The 21,054-nt window shown below is 36.6% G+C and overlaps 1 protein-coding gene across 1 annotated transcript in view; it reads right to left on the reverse strand.

The window, feature by feature from the left end:
* EIPR1 (EARP complex and GARP complex interacting protein 1) overlaps window positions 1-21,054 on the reverse strand; it is a 62,789-nt gene that overhangs the window by 37,627 nt on the left and 4,108 nt on the right. Inside the window, exons 2-3 of the mRNA XM_030447611.1 lie at window positions 17,766-17,849; window positions 13,387-13,519 (exon numbers count right to left, since the gene is read on the reverse strand). Coding sequence (XP_030303471.1) covers window positions 13,387-13,519; window positions 17,766-17,849 — 217 coding nt within the window. The remainder of the gene's footprint in view (window positions 1-13,386; window positions 13,520-17,765; window positions 17,850-21,054) is intronic.

Here is a 21,054-nt window from a genome sequence, read left to right on the forward strand (position 1 = left end):
CTGGTCATGTTCCAGGGGCTCAGCAGACACAGACTTCACAGATGTCTGCTTTGGATGGCAGACATTTCTTGACAACTACACAATCATTTCAAAACTAGATACGAAAAGAAAAATGTGGATATAAGAACACAGACTGCTGACTGCAAACAAAATTTTCTCAGGACTCCTAAAGTAATTCCCACCCTGTGGAAAATTAAATTTTTAATGAATTTGCAGGTTTTTTTAAAGCTGTAAGGGTTTGCCTGTGCCCTTCACACAGTCCTTAGTTTTCCAGAGTTAAAGACATAGTGAAAGAAGATTTGTCATGTCTCCAGATTTAGAGATAAAAACTTAAAATTTTAAGTCATTTAGAGGTCATGCCAAAGAAAATGCCATAGACTGCAAAATTTGACTGAACATCAGGTGTTATAAAAATCTGCCACAGACTTGAAGGATACAGTTTATTCTTTTAATAAACAGCTTGAAGGACACAACATGTAACCCCAGCAAATACAATAAGAAACCAGTTGTATATGGACGGCTGATATAAACTGGAACAGATGCACAAGAAAGATGCAGTCTAGTTTGTGACTGCAGAGAGGGAGTGTTCTCACTTAAACCTCTATTTAGTTTTATATTATCGAGAATAAGAAGCCACACTTGCTGTGTTGGAGCTATGATTTTTCCAGTTGAAAACAACCCAGTAATTTCATTGTTTTCTCACGATAAATCATAGAACATCTCAAGTTGGAAGGGACCTAGTAAGGGTCACAGAGTCCAATTCCCTGTTCCTGGCAGGACTGCCTAATACTAAACTATGTGACTAAGAAGTCAAGCCCGATCTGCCCCTGAAGCAGCTCAGAATCATAGAATCTCTTTACTGAAATTACCCCTACTCAAATATGCTTCTTTTTTGGAAGGAAAAAAACCCCAACCAAGCCACCAAAACATCCCCCTAAAACCACAACAAAGAAATAAAGTGAAATTTTCCTGAAACTACATTGGAGACATTTTCATCAGTCAAACATTACTAATCCAAACATGGAATAGGAAACTAAAATTAATATATGGAATTTAAAAACCAAATCTCCACAAGTGTAGATGCTGATCAATACTCTCCAGCTTCAGCAAAAAAGAGGTCTGAGTACATACCTAAACCCACAAGCTCTATTTGCTTTCCTTGTTCAGGTGGGAACGGAAAGCACACTCAGTGACTGAGTAATATTGCTTACCCATGTTTTGTCTGCAACCAGCTCACCTACTGGAGCTGTCATTTCTCAAAAAGTAAACTGAGCATCTTTTACAAACAATAAATAGTCACATTTAAGAAAAAAGAGGAACTTATTTTAATAGACATGACTAAAAATAATATAAATCTTTATTATTTGATAACAAAGTTTAAAACATGATTTTAAGAAGGTAACGCCCCTCTTAAGCAGACTGTTAAGTAGGTGTTGCCATAATTATAAGGAAGGAGTTTAAGAAAAATTAAATTGACATATAAGATACACTGCCACCTGCCCCACCCCTTATCCAGCAAGTGTATTTTGATCCCAATCATACAGGTCCACATCAGCCAACATTACAGTTCACTGCTGTTCAGTCACATACCTTTCATTCTTGCACCACTTGCTGAATAAAACCTACCATGCCACTGAAGTATGCACTGAAATACATACCAAGTACAGCCTTAACCTGTCAGTCTTAGAGCAGTCACCCAAAGCAGACCAGATCCAGGTCTGCTCAATCCTCCCTAATTATGTCATGTTAGAAAGCAGTCTAATCTTTGTGTTCAATCATTCTTTATAGACTTTCTTAACTGGAAACATAGGATAAATCCCCCTTGATTGTTTCCTCCCCAAAGAATATATTCAAGCCAGCTGCTGTCCTCCTGTTATTTTTTTTTAATATATAAAATATGCTTTGAAATTATGCAACTTTATTTTCAAATTAATTTTCTATAATCAAAAGCTATACACATCAGATGGCAGTATTTACAGGCACGATATTTCCATTTTACTTTCTGCTGTCATTCTACTTCATTTCCCGGTGTTTAACCTTGAAACCCGAATGACAAGGCTTGCTACATCCCTGCCTGCAGACATTCACACTGAAGCCGGAGGAGCTGAAGTATCAGTGCCTGACAGGGTGTGCTCTTTGATCAGCTCAGGTGGTGCAAAGCCAGCTGGCTGCAGTATTCTGTTGCCCAGGGAACAACAACTGAAGTGTGTACTTCCCAACTCTGCACAGGAGGCCCTTCTGCAGCATTGCCACAGCAGCTCTTGCTGTGCAAGGCTGAAGTGGTGAAGCTGCTATAGCTACAGCCCAGCTGGTGCCCATTAATGCTCTCCCTGTGATAGGAACAAGCAGCCAGTGGTCTGAAACCTCCTCCTTACCATTGACAGAGTTATCACTCTTCCTTACTATGAATGTAAACATCCATCTCCTGTTTTCATAAAATGAAAAAATGAAACCCCAAATCATTGAAGTACACATCTTTTTGAAACGAATAACCTTGTAGCCTTTTTAGTAAATCCTAAATATAAACCACATTCCATTTATTCTACATGTCCTTCACAGGAAAATAAGAGGGGGAAAAAAACCAAACATTCTGTTTCTGGGTTAACATTTCATCTTTTGTGCTAAAAGTCTGTGTAGTCTTTACTTCTACATTTTTCTGAAACACAAGGAGAGATATATGTAGCAATAAAGAATTTCAGGCAGTTTAATTTTTCTTCTCATCATTTAGATGCACTTTTTAGCTACCAAATGGCTGCCTGATTTTTTAAAAATGCAGACACAGAAACATAACACAGCAACTCACTGTATGTGCTCATACAAGTTATGTTTTCAAGTGGAGCTGAAAGTAGAAATAATTAGTAGAAAAACAGCAACATGCAACAATCAGACATAGACAGGGCATCTCCCATACTCCATACTTAGCTGTTTGCTCAATTACTCCACCATGTTGTGTGGAAATGGCAGACAGAACCTGCAGGAAGCAGGCAGTCATCAGGCTGAAAAACTGGAGGAGGCATAAATTGCACTTTTTTTATAGTTTGAGGATACTTACACTATCCAGAGATGATTTGAGACAATGCTCCAGCACATAACGTTTTTGGGAATATGCACTGCAATTACACATCTAGATGAGGGAGTTCAAAATTTAGTGACTGCATGTCTGGAACTGTGCCACATGGGGACAGCCCAAGTTAAGAACTGCTTTGCTCTTCAGGCAGATTTTGGCTGCAACCCTGTAAAAGTTCCTGAGCAGCACAAATGGGCATGTTTTCTTTCTTACTCTTCCTGTGACCAGATCTCTTAAATCACAACAATGACTTATGGCTTCTTTGATACCTCAAATATCTCTCTCTATGGATATCCTAACAACCCATAAAAGAATGGAGAAACCAGCACTAACTACACGCTTTTGTTTGCAATTATACTTCTGTTATTGTTACCACCGTCACACCTTAACTACAACAGCAGAAGCCATACAAGCAAAGAAGCAAACTATCAGCTGGCCACATAAAAATCTGTGAGATTTAACCCTCTGCTGAGGAAAGCAGCACAATACACCAATAAAAGCCAATGAATGATATTACATGTTGGCTTCCATCATCACTAAGGCTAGAGAAACTGAACACCATTGTCAATACTGCTACTTAGACACACACACAAGGCCCTCATTTCCATCACCAACAAAGCCCTGGCAGCAGTCAGTTCAGTAGGGCCAGATGATGGCAATGCACTAAGGTTGCCACTTGACGTTTCATGAGCTATTAAAACACTATGGTTCTTAACAATTAATGGGAGCTGCAAACCTCCCACAAACTGAATGTGAGCTTATTCCCAAGTTGAATCAGACCCCTCACTAGACAGATGCACATTCAATGTTCTGTTTAAGAAGCTTTCAGCACTTTCATTCTACTTTATAGGAGTGCCTAAAACAAATATAATGTCTTGACAGTTCATGGAAATCTGCTTCAAACAGGACAAATGTCACTATATTCAATGTGAGCAGTTTATGTGGCTGCCCCAAGTTTGCTGGATCAAGTTCTAACCACTAGTTTGATTTGAAAAGAAGGGTTCACTACCTCTTACACCAGCCTTCTGCAATCTCCACTTCTCACTTTACTTCACCAGACACACAGACGTGAGGCCACTGTATTGAACAACACATATGTTCTCCAAGAAATTACTTGTGTTTCAGAGTTTATTTTATTAAATCTTTCCTGTGACCAGTCAGTTTGGATAGGAAATTTTCAGATGTGCTCATACATCACACACAGATATGTAATTGAAGAAAATAATAATTATAAACAAACAGTAACTAGATATAGTACTGCTTGATGTTCTCTTCATTAAGTCAGTTACAAATGCTATAATAAGAAAGCTGGAGTTAGTAATATGAGAAACATTAAGAAAACCCCATGCAAGTAAATTAAGTTGCTTTCCATTCACCTGACACCTCAAGATTATCAACAGCATTTTCATACATCATCCAAAAAATCCAGTTTGGATAACTGGAAAGTGACTAAGAATAGTCAGCACAGACTTTGAAGGGGACAGCATGCCATACAACTGCATTCTGCAATGAAAATTAAATTGAAAACACAGACTCAATGAGCATGGGTAGAGTAGTTGATGTTGTTTATCTTCACTGTAACAAGCTTTTGCTACAGAGTACTAGACTGAACTCCGGATTTGCTATTTTATCTAAAAATTATCAAATGTCTGAATGCTTAAGTCACAGTTAGGACTTGAGCTGTCATGTTGATGTAAGTCAACAGGAGAAGAAGGGAAAGAAGTAATTTAAAATAATTTTATTATTCTCTTAAGAGTCCATCAAGCAAATGACCATCCTTCAGCCTCTACAGTTTTCCAAGATAGGGTTTGAGGAAGCTAAAGCAGATTATTTTTCCGTGTGAGAAAGAAGGCACAGAAAATGGGATGGTAAAAAGGTGAAGGCACAAAATGTCTTAATGGAAGACACTTCAATGGTATACTTGGTTTTATTTGCATGAGTCATGAATAACTGAAGACTTATATAAGCCTGAGAAAATCAAGCTTCTAAATCTAACTATTTAACAAGCTACTTGGACAAGAAAACCTAAAAACATACTGTAAGATTTTATGTATATCTGCAAACTGTTATTTACTGCAACAAAAGCACAGATAAAGAATGTATTTTTTCTGTTTATTATACTAATTCAGTGAAATACTTGAAATATTTTCAAATGCCAAAAAGCATTTGAAATTGGAGAAAAAAACTGTTTCTCTTATTCTAATTAAAAAAAAAAGAAAAAAGGAAAAAAAGGCTAATGCTTAAGGATAGAGCAGCCAGATCCTCTCCCAGTGACAGTTCTAATTCAGAAGCATTTAATCCACTTTCTGCATTTTAGAAGCACTCTTTTCAATATCATGACCATCTTGTAATACTTCAATTTCAGTTATTTTCTCTCCTTCTCCTTTCTGACAGTAGTTCTACTTTCCTTCATAGCAAAAATGTTCCAGTTATCCTAACAGTTGTCAAATAAAGATGAAATCCTAAATGAATCCCTAAATGAAGGGACAGCACACACCTGTGATGTCAATTAATTATATTATGTATGCTCCCCAATTTTTATAGTCTCCCTTACGTATCTGCTCTTACAAGCTAGCTAACACTTAGCTAAAGACTGTAGCACCAACCAAGATAATACAGCTATTTTACTTGTCATTTGGACTGAACACAATCTGCATCTACACAAAGGCCTTCAAAATTGAACAGCATTTAACATGGAACAATTTCACAAGCCCTGAACCACTTCGGTAGTGGCTTTCCATCATATGGATCTGATTGTCAATCATTTCACTTAAAAACTCATTGAAGAGTTCTTAGATAGGAACACTACAAATTACAATACAGATAGACTCCCCAGGAAAAAACAGGTGCAGGCTACAAAGAGCACTAGGAGAATTCCAAGCACATTTACTTCTCTTAAGTGATGGGAATAAACTTTCTTCTTTACATCCTGCCAGCATTGCTGAGAAAAGCTCTGGGGAATATTCAGAGCCATGCATTCAGTGTCCCTCCCCATTTTAATGACTATAACATGTCACATGGCTGTGTCAATGGTTTCCCTACATGAAGTGTTTTCAGAGCAGCAGAGGAAAGTCAACCCAGTGTCACCTGCTGTCTTCAATACTAAGCAGCTGAGAGCATCACCAGCAGCATTATTTCCAATACCCTTACTGATGAATTTTCTCTGCAGGAAGTTTTTTTAATACATAAGTTTACTGTTGGATAAGTGCAATGCACCAGGCAGCCATAATTCATAGCAGATTTACGAAAAGGAAAATAAAGTTGGCATTTAACATCCATTATTTTAAAACATTAAAAATTAAACAGAAGTTCAGTGTCTCTATATATGTATGTTATGGTTCTACATACCTAAGCTATTTATAGGAAGTTTTCATAACTACTGCACAGTGGCACCCCTCTCGTTTGGAAAAAGAAAACAAAAAAGCAAGAAGTGCTTGCATACATGTCAGCCTACATGTGTAAAGTTGCACAGTACAGCCTTCTCTATCTGCACTTTCTTTTGCCCTCTGGTGGCTTTTTATATCCCTACAAATAATGGAGGGGCAGAACAACTTTCTGTAAGAGCTGAAAACCACATTTGCACGGGGCAAATAAATTGGTTTCCACACATATTTTAACTGATTTGAACGAGAAATGTAATTCTTAAGGGAAGCAAGAAAACTTGCTAAACAAAGAAAATTATTTTTCAAAGACATAATTTTAAAATGGTCTGGGAAAGGTTTTTAACCAACTTTAAGAGTGCTTCTTTCTATCATCACTCACTTTGCACATAGAATTTTATTGCCATAGTAGCAATCTGGCTTAAAAAAATACCCTCAATATTTTTAAGCATAATGGAAATTTTGCTTTTAAGTTTTGTTTTTCTTCTTCCCAGTGAGAGGAATTAATCTAGCTTTATCCCACAGATTTAAAACTAGGATTTATCTGAAAGGCTAAAGGTAAAAACAAAAGAGGCATTCCCCAAATAGTGTTATTAGTGTCAACTCCTAGTCTTACACAAATTCACAGTTTCCATGCCATGAAGGACACCAGAAAACTTGATGGTCAAAAAGTGAAAAATGAGCTTCTCTGTATAGAAAAGTCAGATAATACATGTAGAGAAAAATAATTTGAACCATCCCAACATGATTACAGAAATCACAGAATGTTAGGGGTTGGAAGGGACCTCATGAGATCATGAAGTCCATCTCTCCTGCCAGAGCAGGACCACCTAGTGTAGGTCACACAGGAACTTGTCCAGAGGGGTTCTGAATGTCTCCAGAGAAGGAGACTCCACAACCTCACTGGGAAGCCTGTTCCAGTGTTCTGTCACTCTCACAGTGAAAAAATGTTTACTTAGGTTTACACAGAACCTCCCATGCTCCAACTTGCATCCATTACCCCTTGTCCTATCATTGGTCATCACTGAGAGGAGCCTGGCTCCATCCTCCTGACACTCACCCTTTACATATTTGCAAACATTAACAAGGTCACCCCTCAGTCTTCTCTTAGTTTCTCAGCTAAAGAGACCCAGCTTCCTCAGCCTCTCCTCATAAGGGAGATGTTTCACTCGTGAATCCACATGATGCTGTACTCAGAACCAGTAGTTATAACTCAGAAAAAAGCACTTTGTGTCATGACTGACTGTTCTCTTGACCTAATGCACAGCAGTAGCTACAGAAGACAGCAAAACACTGGCCATCCTTACAAAGGGCACTGAGAATAAAATAGAACGGATCATTTTACAGCCCCATAAAAGCTTGGTATGTCCTTATCTCACAAGGGGAATGCAATTCTGGTGTTTGCATTTAAAGAAGAACATAGCAAAGTTGGAGAAGGGCAACATAAATAAAGACTAACAGACTGGGACCATTTCATTTGGAAGGTTAATATCTTGGGAAGAGCATGACCTAAATTTACAGAAAAAAAAAAATCCCACAACACTATTACAGGCCACATTTTGCAGTCTTAGAACTGTGTGGCACCCACTGAAATCGCCCAAGATAAGAAATGGTGGGGAGTTTGGCCACTAAGTAGCAGACTAAAAATTGATGTTACAGAATTTCATATCAGAGGGATGTCTGAACAAGTTCAAAAAGGGATTAGAGACCTGTCTATAAACCTGCCATTTGTTTAATTGCCCACCCAGTGTTGAACTGTGACACTCATCTATGCTGCTCTGCATAGGATTTCTTATTGTTGCTACAGGAGTCACAACACTGGTACAGTCATTGGTGTTGGCACTGTTCCATTGGGAAAGAAAAGTTAAAGGTAGTTCTTACATACTGTTTCTTAAGTAGCTCCCACTAACAAATGAGACTTTCTAAATCCTTAGGAAGTACTCTGCCTTTATTTTATTTTCACTTCATTTTTAAAATTATTATATTCAGTGTATCATTAATCTTATTGGTTTACATCATTATTTGGAGGGGGTATTCTTGACCCTCACCCTACCCTTATACTTTTCTACTATTTAAAATAGTTTTTCTTTTAAAACTAGATACTAGAATACTAGATATCTAGTATCTTCTTAATTACTTTGTTACCTTTCTTATTCACATACTTAGAAGTGTCACTCCTGTCACATTTTAAAGAAAGTAAAAACTTGTAGTCAGTTGACTACAGGCTAGTCAGAACAGTAACAAAGAAGGAAAGTGTAAAGTTCTTAAAACTGTACCAACAGGGATTTTCCAACAAATATAGCATTCTCCTTTTTATACCCAAGCCCACTGTGAAGCAAATTATTCTGCTTTGTTGAACATAAATTTAAGATAGTAATAAATATCAGAAGAAAACAATTGTAGGTAACTTTTCAGAGATTAAGCACTAAACAATTAAAATGCAACCATAGAACTCCAGCTTATTGACACCATTATCATAACCCAAACCCCTCTGTACCTCTCTCAACACGCCATCCTTTTTAGCTTTTTTTTTTCCCAGATTAATCTGTAACATACTGAACTTCAGCAATCTAATTTAACTTCTAAAGCTAGACTACCAAATTCATCTCTCCCCTACTTTAAAGCTGTCAGTAGCAATCTTATCTTGTTCAAGAAGAAAACACACTCCATACTTTAATTCTTAAAATTGTTTCAGTTCCTTCATTTTGACTTGCCGCAATAGAGGGGGGAAAATAATGCATTAATGTGCCACAAAACTAACAATGCATAAATTCATCTAGATATCTCAATTATGAATTTTACAGGGCCTTCTTGCCCCATCTCCACTATATTAATTTTTTAACCATTTTTTTCCTCTCTTTTAGAGCTAGCTTCTCTCACATTTTTATTCAACTTTCTCACTTCAGTTATGGAACCTGGGATAAACCACAACATTTCTCATTCTTACAATGCTCACAGTACCAAAAAGCTGTCAAGCACACCTGCAAAAAAGTTACCACCCAGTACAATGACTGCCTGAAATAAGTAGCTCATGCGCCAAGGATTTTTACTTACTTTCAAATGTAGATCTGAAGGATCCGATTATGTTTTAAAACATAAGAAAGGCACTAGGTTCACAGGTTGTTATGCTGGTATCTCCTTCTCCACCACTGTTAGGTTGTTTAAAAATTCTAGGAAATCATATTTATTTCTTAAAACACACATACATAATTAAACTTACAAAATGTTAACTGTTACTAAAGTGACTTAAATGTTTTCATGCTTTGGCTGCATTCAGTCTACCATTTGAATATGAGACAATTTTGATGTCAAAGATGGCAAATACCAAAAAGCAGAAAGCCAACATCACCTCTGATCAATTAATAGATCTGCCAACTACACATTTTGTTTATTAGCAACACAAATTACACAGAAATGGTGTTAAAAACATTTGTTGCATCCAGTATCACAGGGGACATTACAATTGTGTAGTACAGGTGAATACTATGCCTCCAGCTTAGCAGATTTCTGATCTTTGCTCAAAGTTAGGCAAGCTGCACAAAACACCAGTAAGCCTATCAGTTGAGAATAAAATCACCTTCCTGTAACATCAGAAGTAGTAGTATAAAATCTTCTAAGTGATATATCTATCACTGGTGGGAGGAAGGATCACCATAATTGAGACAGGAGCTGAGTAGAGGAAGTTTTCCTTCTGTGATTACACAATATTTATATATCAAGGTTTTTTATGTGTGGGGGGAGGAGTGGAGAGCCAGCTGCACAGTTTTGTCTATGTTCAGACAAAATAGCCTAGAATACAGAATTGCTGTTTAATATCCAAAGATGTATTTGTTCCAATGCTATTGCAACCAGTGTAATTCTAGACAGTATCACCATTCAGAAAGAGAAGACAAGGCTTTATTATTTTATGCAACGTCAAAATTAGGAATCGAAACAGTTAATACATATAAATAAACAGTTAATTATACATATTAATAATTAACAGTTAATACTATCAGAAAATAAGTTTTCCTGGGTTTTAACTGAAGCAAAGGATTTTTTTTTCCCTTTAAAAATTGACTTGTATAACAATGCCTTTGTAAAATACCTTCAGCAAAAGAATAAAGAGCAACTTTTAAATCAACTTTATACTTTGTTTAGAGAACATAGTTCCCAAACTACATATTTGGCAAAAATTCAGAATTCTCTATGGCAGATAATTTTACTTTTTAGGGAAGTTACTTTTCTTGAAAGCACAAAAATTTAGAGATTGCAGAATCACTATGCCAGTAAACAGTCCAGCAGGCTTCATATAAAAAGGCAGTAACCATTATTTGACTTGCCTGCCAAAAATAAGAGTGGAGAATCAGCCTCCGATTGTTGAAATAGCTGTATTTCACACTCCTGACATTTTTCCTCAAAAATAAAAGTTCATTTCAAAAGGATGACTGAACTGTGGTCACTTGCAAGTTTTTCAGCCACTTGTGAGAAAAAAACCCAGAATTTATCAGAAGTTGACTCTTAATAAAGTCTAGTGAGCAACAAGGAAAATAAATTTTCATTGACACGAAAGTCTAGTTATTATGTTCCCCTTTTTCACATTACTTTACTCTTCAGGAAATCTATCAATATTAATAATAATCTAAATTTTAAATTCTACCTCTTTTTGCCTCTAACTTTTAAGGGTAAAGGCACACACACACACACACACATAAACATACATATCCACATACATGAAAAAAGCTTCATATCTGTAAAATCCAATGTCATCAGGGTTAGAAGAAGCTAAAATGCCTTCTCTAAAGAAAAAACAAAAAAAATTAACACAAATGTGAACTTCCCTATCCAACTGTATTTTTCAATTTTTGATTAAGAGCCCTGTTACATTGATGAAAGGCCTCTCTCAATCAGTAAAAGCTTCCAACATAATTGTATCAGCATCTTTCTCAAACACACAGAGAAACTTTACTTCAATTAGCTATGAAATACAAAATTATTCCACTTTCTTCAATGCCACATTTTGTCACTTTTTCAAGCAACTTTTAAAAATATGTTCCAATAAAGGAAAGAAATCACATTTCCTCAATCTCCCAGTTCCAACAACAGCCAAGATTTGCCAGAAATACTGGGCTCAGACACAAAAGGTGGTCACAATACCTACAACTCTTTCAGACCCCATCATCCCATTTGCCTGGTATTTAATGAGGAAAACAGTTCAGAGGATTTTTAAAAAACCAAAACAAATGCTTTATGAAGGTTTTGACTGCTTTATTTGGTTGCACTACTACTTGAAAAAAGTTGTTTGCTAAAAAATCAATATTCCTTATTACTAAAACCCTGTGTTTTAGTAATAACATTCTTTTCAATACGTTGCTATTTACATTCATCAATAATTACCAGGAATCAGATACCAGGAATGCAGAATCAGGTTTCTGCAAAAATTTTATGGCTGATGATTCTAAATGAAGATGTATGAAGTGCAAACAATAACGTTTAATGTTTAGAAACTAGGTAAACTAAATCTAGAACACAAAGAAGCTAGAGTAGAAAACATGCATATGAATTAATAAATCCAGTAATAGACACAAGTAATCTCACAGAAATTTAGTGTTCAGATAGAAGCTCAATCCTAGCAATTCCAGTACATTCTCTCCCAAGAGAATTTACAATAGGCATAGAGCTATAGCATGCTATAAGGAACACAAAACTTAAATATAGGCCTTTTTGGGAAAGGATAAAATTACTCATTCTCACCATACTTTCTAGAACAATACTTGATCTTAGAAATAGGTACAAATAGAATAAATTAAGACTGAAACTAGCCAGAAAATTACTAAAATAACTAGAACTTCAGGTCTGATTACTGCTTTCTCATTTTCTCCACTAGCAATCTGAGGAAGTTACGTCCAGCAAATAAACAAGAGAGTAAAAAAAATCATCAAAATAAAAAAGTCCAATACCACCTCAGTCCTCTTAGTCAACACATCCACAATAATTTTCAGTTTAAAAAATTGAAAATGCTCTTTCTTACTCTACATATCTTCTATAATTGTCCTTAAAAGACTCACATAAAAACTGTGAAAGAAAATAAAATCTTAGCACTTATTTCAATCCAAAAGAATTCGGAGAACCAAGTAATCCTGGAACCTTCTCTCTAGCACAGACACAAGGTTGAACAGCAGGAATTTATATCTCTACAGCTGTCCAGAGATGCAGGAATAGGTAAAGGTAAAGGTACAGATTTTTTTTGAAAAATGTGTTGACTACTCTAATTTGAAGTGTTTACACATAGCTAGTAATCCTGGGTTTGGCTGAGATAGAATTAACTTTCTTTATAGTAGCTCCTGCACAGGTATGCTTCCCATTTGTGTTGAAAACTGTTGCTAATGAAAAAATATCCTTTCTGCTGAGCAGAATTTATACAGAGCCAGGGCCTTCTTTGCTCCTCAAACAAAAAGTTGGGAGGGGACACAACTAGGACAGATGACCCAACTTACCAAAGGGATATTCCATATCAGATGACATCATGTTTAGCAATAAAAACTGAGAAAAGAAGGAAAGCTGAGAAAAGAAGGAAAGCTGAGAAAAGAAGGAAAGCTGAGAAAAGAAGGAAAGCTGAGAAAAGAAATGTGGCTGTTATGTACGTGTGACAGAGCCCTGCCTTCCTGGAGATGGCTGAACACCTGCCTGCTGGTGGGTGGCAAATACTGAGTAAATTCCTTGTATGTGTGGATTATGCTTTACCTATTTCTTTATCTATTGTCTTTATCTCAAGCCACAAATTTTCTCACTTTTACTCTTCTGAGTCTCTCCCACATTCCATCAGGAGAAGTGAGAGAGCAGCTGCATGGTGTTTAGTCACCAGCTGGGGTTAAATCATAATACTAGGTGGTCAATCCTTGAATACTCAAAAATATCAAAAACACTTGAACAAGCTCAGCATGGTTAGAAAGGACTTACTTTTATTATAGCAGGTCGCTAGTACACCTTTATCTGCAGGACTGGTACTAATGTGCCAAATTTCACCCACTTGATGAAGGAGAACATTTTTGTTTATAATGTTATTTTCATCATCAAAGTCTATGATGTGTATCTGCAAATACAATAAAAGAGAACATTAGTGTTTCAAAGGTTTTCCTGTGGGTCTTAATTATACACAATGACTGCACAGAACAATTTAATGAGAATTTTATAACCAATATCTACTTTAATTAATTGTTATACTAACAATTTAGTCTATCATTGGCTTCATGCAGGATACTCTTTTTCTAGAAAAACACAAGCAATTTCCCTGTTTTTGAGGTAATATGTTTATTCTTCTCAATTTCGTAACTTAAAGCTTGAGGTGATTTTTCCTTTTTATGGCCAATAGTAAATAGGCTACATGTATGGCGATTGAACACTTAGAACAATAAACAGACATAACAACCTTGCAATCTTTAGTCTAAATGTCTCCATCAATTCTACATCCAAACCATCAAATCCAAACATACTAATAAAAAAAAACCAAAAAAAAACAGGGAACAGAGAGAAAGGACTTTAACTCAAAATATAAGTAGTATGTAAATACAATTGACAAACTCTGAGATTTCACTTGAGCAATCACATTATCTGTATTAATACATAAATCTGTAATACTTTTTATACTATATGGAAAAATGAAGTGTTGAACTGAAGGATGAGGACAAATGTTTGACTTTTAAAAGACATACAGCTAGGCTTGCTGTTTACAGTTTTTATTTTTGTTCACTGCAAGCTTCTTGGTTTTTTCTGCCTTTTTCAATAGGTCTATGTTACTCTGATTTTTTCTTCCCCATTTTAGTTGTTTTGCTATAGTTGCCTCAGAAATAGAAAAAAATGAAATAGACTCTAGCCTGAAACAACATACACAAGCAATTTTAATCATGGGACTATCTTCACTCGGCTCAATAGTAAACAAATAAATTTCAGAAGACCCACAAGTTTTAGAGAACTGTATGATCATTAAAAAATCACTGGCAAAGTTGGATGAATAATGAAGAGAAAAAAAATGTGACATTCCATTCTCATGACTGAATTCTGTCAAGTGAATTAATTACTGAATTCTTTCTCTAACACTGTCACCATCAACTTCAAATATAATGCTGAATCCTCATCACCTGCAGTGTTTTTCCCCTGTGTCATCCAAGGCATATAAAAGCACCTCTGCAGTTGGTTTGCAAATTTTCTTTTCATAATTATTTTGCCCCAAACCTAGAAATACATTTGGGATTCAGGATTCTACCCATTTACCCCAACAACTGCACAACCACCTTCTTGTCAAACTTCTTGCTTAAAACTTCTTGAGTAGCCTGCTTGCTTTTCAAAATTCTCCAGAGTAATATCACTTAAACTTCTCTATTGTTTCAATTTATTTTGGCTTGCCTTACATCCCCCTATCTGATCTGTTCCCTGTATCACCATTCAAGAGCTTCTGTGTATACAGAAAGCACCTGGTCATTTAATCATTAAAGATCAGTTTAATCTCATCCCTCAGGGTTTTTTTTGTTCATTTCTTTTATTGGAGCATGGTTGGTTTTTTATTTTTTAAATAAAAAATGAAAGGCATCATTCAGCTTTCTATGTTGCTCTAATCAGGTACGTTTTCACATTCTGAACAAACTTACAAGTCAAACCATTGACAAACCAAACAGCTACTTCAGAAGAAGTGGAAGGTAAAGAACAGCAACATATTCACAACTATACTGTAAAACATTTTCAACAGGCTCACAGCAAGAAGTGAAACTCCTGCTGTTAATTTTGCACAGCAAAATACTGGTAACTGGCTTTAGCATGACAGAAAGAAGGGGATCATTGAAATTTACTGAATTAGGTATTTAAAAGAGAAAGAGCATGAAATATGTGAAGGTCTGTCATGGTTTAAAAATTAACAGTTACTTTAGTTTCCCACATACGGCACCATCTGATCCACAGGGCAACTTTCCACTGGACACCTTTGGCAGCTCAACCCAAGTCCCCAGAGGAGAACCAACATTTACTGCAGTAACACACTGTCTCCCTGAACTGGCCAGTCTTATTCAGACCATCTCTTCTGGTCACGTAGAGGTGTTATACAAACAAAAGAACAGTAGTTCTACAGCTGGCATGGTAACTTCTTCTTCACTGGGGTTTATTCCTGTATGAAGCAATTTAGGCATTCATAGAAAACCTGGTGAAAGCAGACACTGGTCATTATAGCTTGCAAGCCAACTCGTAAGTTCAGTTTGGTAACTAAAAAAGTTTTAAAGCAATTCAAGAGAGCCTAGTGCTGAATTAAGCAATAATAACTTAAGGCCTAGGGCACTTAAGATTAGCAACTAGCTGAGAGGAGTGGATGGCCTGAGGCACAGCTGAAGGCCAACAACCCCAAAACATTTGTTAATACCCTAGGAAGTATCCTGCATTTCTATTAATTTTATTCATTGGAAAAAAACCCATATTTGATAAAGTTGAAATATGTGTAAATATTTCTAAAGTATATATTATACACCAAAATAACTTACCTAAATCAGAACATTAAATTATTGAGGATCTGCTGGATATCAGCTAAGTGAGAATCATTCTCCATCAACAGTTTTGTACCAGGATTTAGTTACTTAAATCAAGAAGTAAAAAAGCACACAGAAATCACAATAGGAAACCACAGGATAATCAATGTCCAAAGAATATTTGAGACAGTACAATCAAAAATAGTGTGGGTTTTTTTTTTTTTTTGCCACCTCTTTTGTTCCTCGTTTCACAAGTATTACCTGAAATGTAAAGAAACAGAATACTCCACCACCCTCATGCTTCTGAATGTTTGGGGGTTTTTTTGGGTTGCTTTTTTTATTTCTTGAGCCTCATCCAATATTATCATTGAGTAACAAACTCAAAACCTCACTGGGAACTGTATCAGTTCTAGGGGCCTCTGTCATTGCTGTTAGCCTTGGGTAACAGCCAGATTCCCACCTAACCACTTGTTCCCTCCAAGGAGCACAGGGGGAGAAAATAAGAAGAATGGGAATGAGAAAGCTCATGGACCAAATTAAAGACAGGAAGATTGCTTACTATCGACTGTTGAGAGCAAAACAGACTTGAGTTGGTAAAATTAATGAAATTATAACCAATTTGACAAACTAGAATTTATTTGGGTAGTGAGGTAAAAAAAAACAAAACAAAAAACAAACAAAAAAAACCAAAATAAAACCACACTTTAAATCATCACCTTTTCTCTCCCATTTCCCAGCTTATCTTTGCTCCAGACTCCTTTAAACCCTCCAATATGTATAGTGGGATATGGAACAGTGGTGGTTATGGTCAGTATATAGTGTTTTTCTCTGTGACAGTCTTTCCATCTTACTCTTTTCCTTTGCTTCAGAGCAGGGTCTTGATGGCCCACAGTTCCTTCAGGCATATCCACCTGCTTTGGCACAGGTGCTCCACAAGCTTCAACAGATACCTGCTCCACCACAGAGCTTCTGTTCTTCTTGACCTTACCTTTGTCATTTCCTCTAATGTTTTGCTGTCTTTGTTGCCTCCTCCTCTTTCCATCCATCATTTTTGCCCCTTTCTTAAATGTGTTCAGAGAGGTGGCACCAGGCTGACTGTGTCCTGTGAACCTGTCTGGGTTCACCAGAACCACTCATGTCTGGCATAGGCACCCCTGGACTCTTCTCACAGAAGTCACAACTGCAGCCCCTCTACTACCAAAGCCTTGCCACCTGCATGCAATACAGTTTTCTAGTTCTTTTGTCCTCAACATCTTCTCTCAGTATGAAGGCATTTACTGAAATTTAGTCACAAACATTAAAATCTCCATGCAATTAACCACAGAAGAAACAGCCCAACAAAAACAGAGCCACTGAAATTTTAATTTAAATTATTTTTAAATGTATTATGAGAAAGGACATAGTTGATTAACAATAATTAATAAAGAAAAATGCAGTTTACTCTGCATGTACCAGGAGTCCTATTAGAGGCAATCAAGACTTAAAGACTTTTGTTTTACTTTGCATCTCTTCTGTGGTTTAGGAATGCCTCCAGAGAATCTATAGATTTAAATTAACAAAAATATAGCAGTTCCTTCACTAAAACAATCTGATTTAGTCATGTGGTTTAGAAGACTGATTTAATTTTCAGATAATATGCACAGCCTTCATTCACCTATATTTTTTACCAATTTCTTTACATTCTACTCATAGAAGTCTTTGACTATCACTTTGCATCGAAATGATAGTAGGAAGTATATCAGACAATGTTTTAATATGTTTTTTTGGTGGTGGTTTGTTTTTTTTTTAAGAAAGGAAAAAAAAATTACAACTGACATTTGACAGAAAAATTACCTGATTATCATATCTAAGAGACTGAGTCCCAACCAAAAATCTTATTGCATCCGTTTCTGCTGTCTGAGGTGTTAAAGCTCGTGCCTAGGGAAGAAGAAAACCATCAGGAAATTCCACTTAATACAGTCCATTAATTTCAGCAGAAATGTTGAAGCTTAGGAATCAATTATCATTTTAAGCATTACATTCCTACAGTCTCCCTCCCATTATGTCTAATTTGTTTAACCCATACTTTGTGCTGTTTCTTAGTATTGTGGGGTATGTGAAACATATGGGTGCTAAACACACTATCTACCCTTCATTAAAGTAGTGATAATATTAAATATTAGAACATTTCTTCCAAACTAATTCTCAACTAAAATACTCCACAGAAAAATTCTTAATTAATGTAGCTGAAATATCCAAGAAAGAGGCTGTTCTTGAAGAAGTTTTCAAACCATTTAGACTGAAGATGCCTACATGAAAACAAATTATTTTTCTCACTGCTAACCACCGAGTTTAGAAGAAAATTAAAAAACAAACCCCTTCTTTTCTACTCCAGGCCATTAAAGATAAGAATTCTCTGAATGATAGAGAAATCAGTTGTTATTTATCTATAAAATTTTCTCATAATCTTATTATTGTTAACAAGAGTGCCTTGCTTCTTTGCCTTGCTTCTTCAACTTCCACCAAACACAATCTTGGAAGAAGCAAAATAAAACAGTTGAGGGCCATGGGAGAAGACATTAAGAAATGGAGTATAGCTTAAACAAAAAACACAATTGCTACTTGGCACTAGTAATTAATTTTGAGTAAATGGTGGTAAACCAAACCTCTAGGGCACTTTTTGTAAGTGTGAGGAATATCCACTACCTCCCCATGCAAAAGTTACCCTAATAATATTACTCAATACAATTTTTTTGTCAAAACAGAGAAATAAACCTTTGCAATTCACATCCTGTTTGGCATAAAATAATCTGGATCTCTTCAGACACTAAAACCTCTACTGCAAGCCAACACATCAGAAGGTTACAGGTAACTGTTGAACTGGTAACTTCTTATTGCCATCCTGGAGTGCACCTACCTGATGACCACTTACTGGATTCAGGAACATTTAGTTTCACTACAAGCAGTTGGAAACTTGTTTCTAAGTTAATTTCAGAAAGATACCTCTAAGCTTGGAAAAGAATATTTGAAATATGTTATATCACAATATCAGGCATAAAACCCAGGGAACCTTCATGGGTGAACAAGGAGCTCCTGGACAGCCTCAGACACAAAAGGAAGGCTAAAGAGGGTGGAAACAATGACAAGGTAGGCTGGGAAGAATACACAGAGATTGTCCAAACAGCCAGGGATCAGGTTAGGAAAACTTAAGTCCTGATAATTCTATCAAGCAAGTCTGGACAGGGATGTCAAGGGCAATAAGAATTTTCTATAGGTATGTCAGTGATGAAGACTTGGGAAAATGCAGGCCCTCTCAGGAAAGAAACAGGAGACTGACTTGGGACTCAACTTTTTTTCTGACTTCACTGCCAAGAGCTCAAGTAGACCAAGTGGGAGGAACAAAGACAGGGACTGGGAGAATGAAGAACTACCCACAGTAGAGGGCAGAACATATTCAACACCAACCTGAAGGTGCACATGACCATGAGGCCTGAGGGAACTGGCAGATGAAGTTGTTTCTCCATTATATTTGAGAAGTTGAGGCAGTCTGCTAGAGTTCCCACTGACTGGAAAAGGAGAAGCATAACCCCCATCTTTTATAAGGGAATAAAGATTAACCCAGGGAACTACAAGCCAGTCTCACCTCCATGCCCAGCAAGATCATGAAGGAGATCTTACTGGAAATTACGTAAGGTGCATGGAAAATAAGGAGATGATTGGTGACAGACAGCATGGCTTCCCTAAGGGCAAACGGTGTCTGGCAGATTTGGTGGCCTTCTATGACAGGGTTGCAGTGTTGGTGGATAATAAAAGAGCAACTGATGCCACTCATATGCAAAGATGATGATGTTGTGCAAAGAGCACCTTCCACCTTACCTTGACAATTCTGACCACCTGCAGGATAATAAAGCCCTCCAAGACAAAAGATAGAGCCTGCAGGTTCTTGACAACAGCAAGAGATGATCCAGAGAAATACAAGGACAAAAAGATAAAGAAGGTTGGCTTAATGGTAAGCACACTATGGAATTATAATGCACTGAATTTCCACACTTTGTAAATTCTCTTGAAACTTTTCCTTCTCCAATGTCTTTTGAAATACCAACCATCACATTTTTAATTAGACTGTTACTATCTAGGGCATTAGTAGGCAAAGAAAAAAAGGATCAGTAATTCATCGATGCATATTTTGTCTTGCTGATGCATTGCACTGGTTTGGTATCAGCAAACAAGAAAACACACGCTGACCCAAACATTTTAATATATGTATTACATTTAATACAATCAAAAGAATTTCTGCAATGTCTACAATTTGAAATCCATACAATCAGTCTGTACTAACGACCAGTGAACTTGTGATACAAACTGTAAAGGACACAGTATTTGGCTTGCAGTTCCCAAACCTGAATTTAAAGTTATCAGACCATCTGCTTATGCTGAAAACCAGAACTAGTATACTGCTATTTTGAGGAGGGGAAGGGATGGCTTTGCTGGTGCCTCATTCTGAAGGCAAAATGCAAGTTCCCTATCCTCCCAGAGAATCCCCAGGCTGCTAATGTCAAATTATTTTTGCCTTCTGGCATAACTTCAATTTTCAAGTAGTCACACTTTGATCTTTACCGAAGTAGGACAGCCTTGTTTCTCCCATCACAGTAGGTGACCCTCTAACATTGACTGTAATAAGCTGCAGTGACTCTATCAGTGAAGAGGCTGGCAGCACACATGCCCAGGTGACCTCCAGTGCTCTCAGACAGCTGGTTTCCCCAAATCTTTCACAGCACAAGAATTCCCACCACTGACCCTATTGAAAAGGCTGACAGCTTCTATAAAACCTTACAGCAACAAAAGCAACCCTCACATAAAGCTTTGCATAGCACAATCATCCTTAGAAACCCTGTTTTCACACTATCACTGTTCATTTGTCATGAGCCATAATGGTAACAATCATCTTTAGTATTTTCTTCAAGTCCACATAACTGTCTTCATATTGTCATTACTCTGTACCATACATGTTACCACTATCCTGTTAATTGCTTGAGAGCCCTAAATAAAACAGTTTCCATCTGATAGACTTCATCCACTATGAAAATCTTTGAGTTATTAGGTAAGAGAGCTTTGCCCCTTATCTACCTTTTCTCCCCTAGTA

This window comes from Calypte anna, chromosome 3 (assembly GCF_003957555.1).
Source record: "Calypte anna isolate BGI_N300 chromosome 3, bCalAnn1_v1.p, whole genome shotgun sequence".
In the NCBI taxonomy this organism is placed as follows: domain Eukaryota; kingdom Metazoa; phylum Chordata; class Aves; order Apodiformes; family Trochilidae; genus Calypte; species Calypte anna.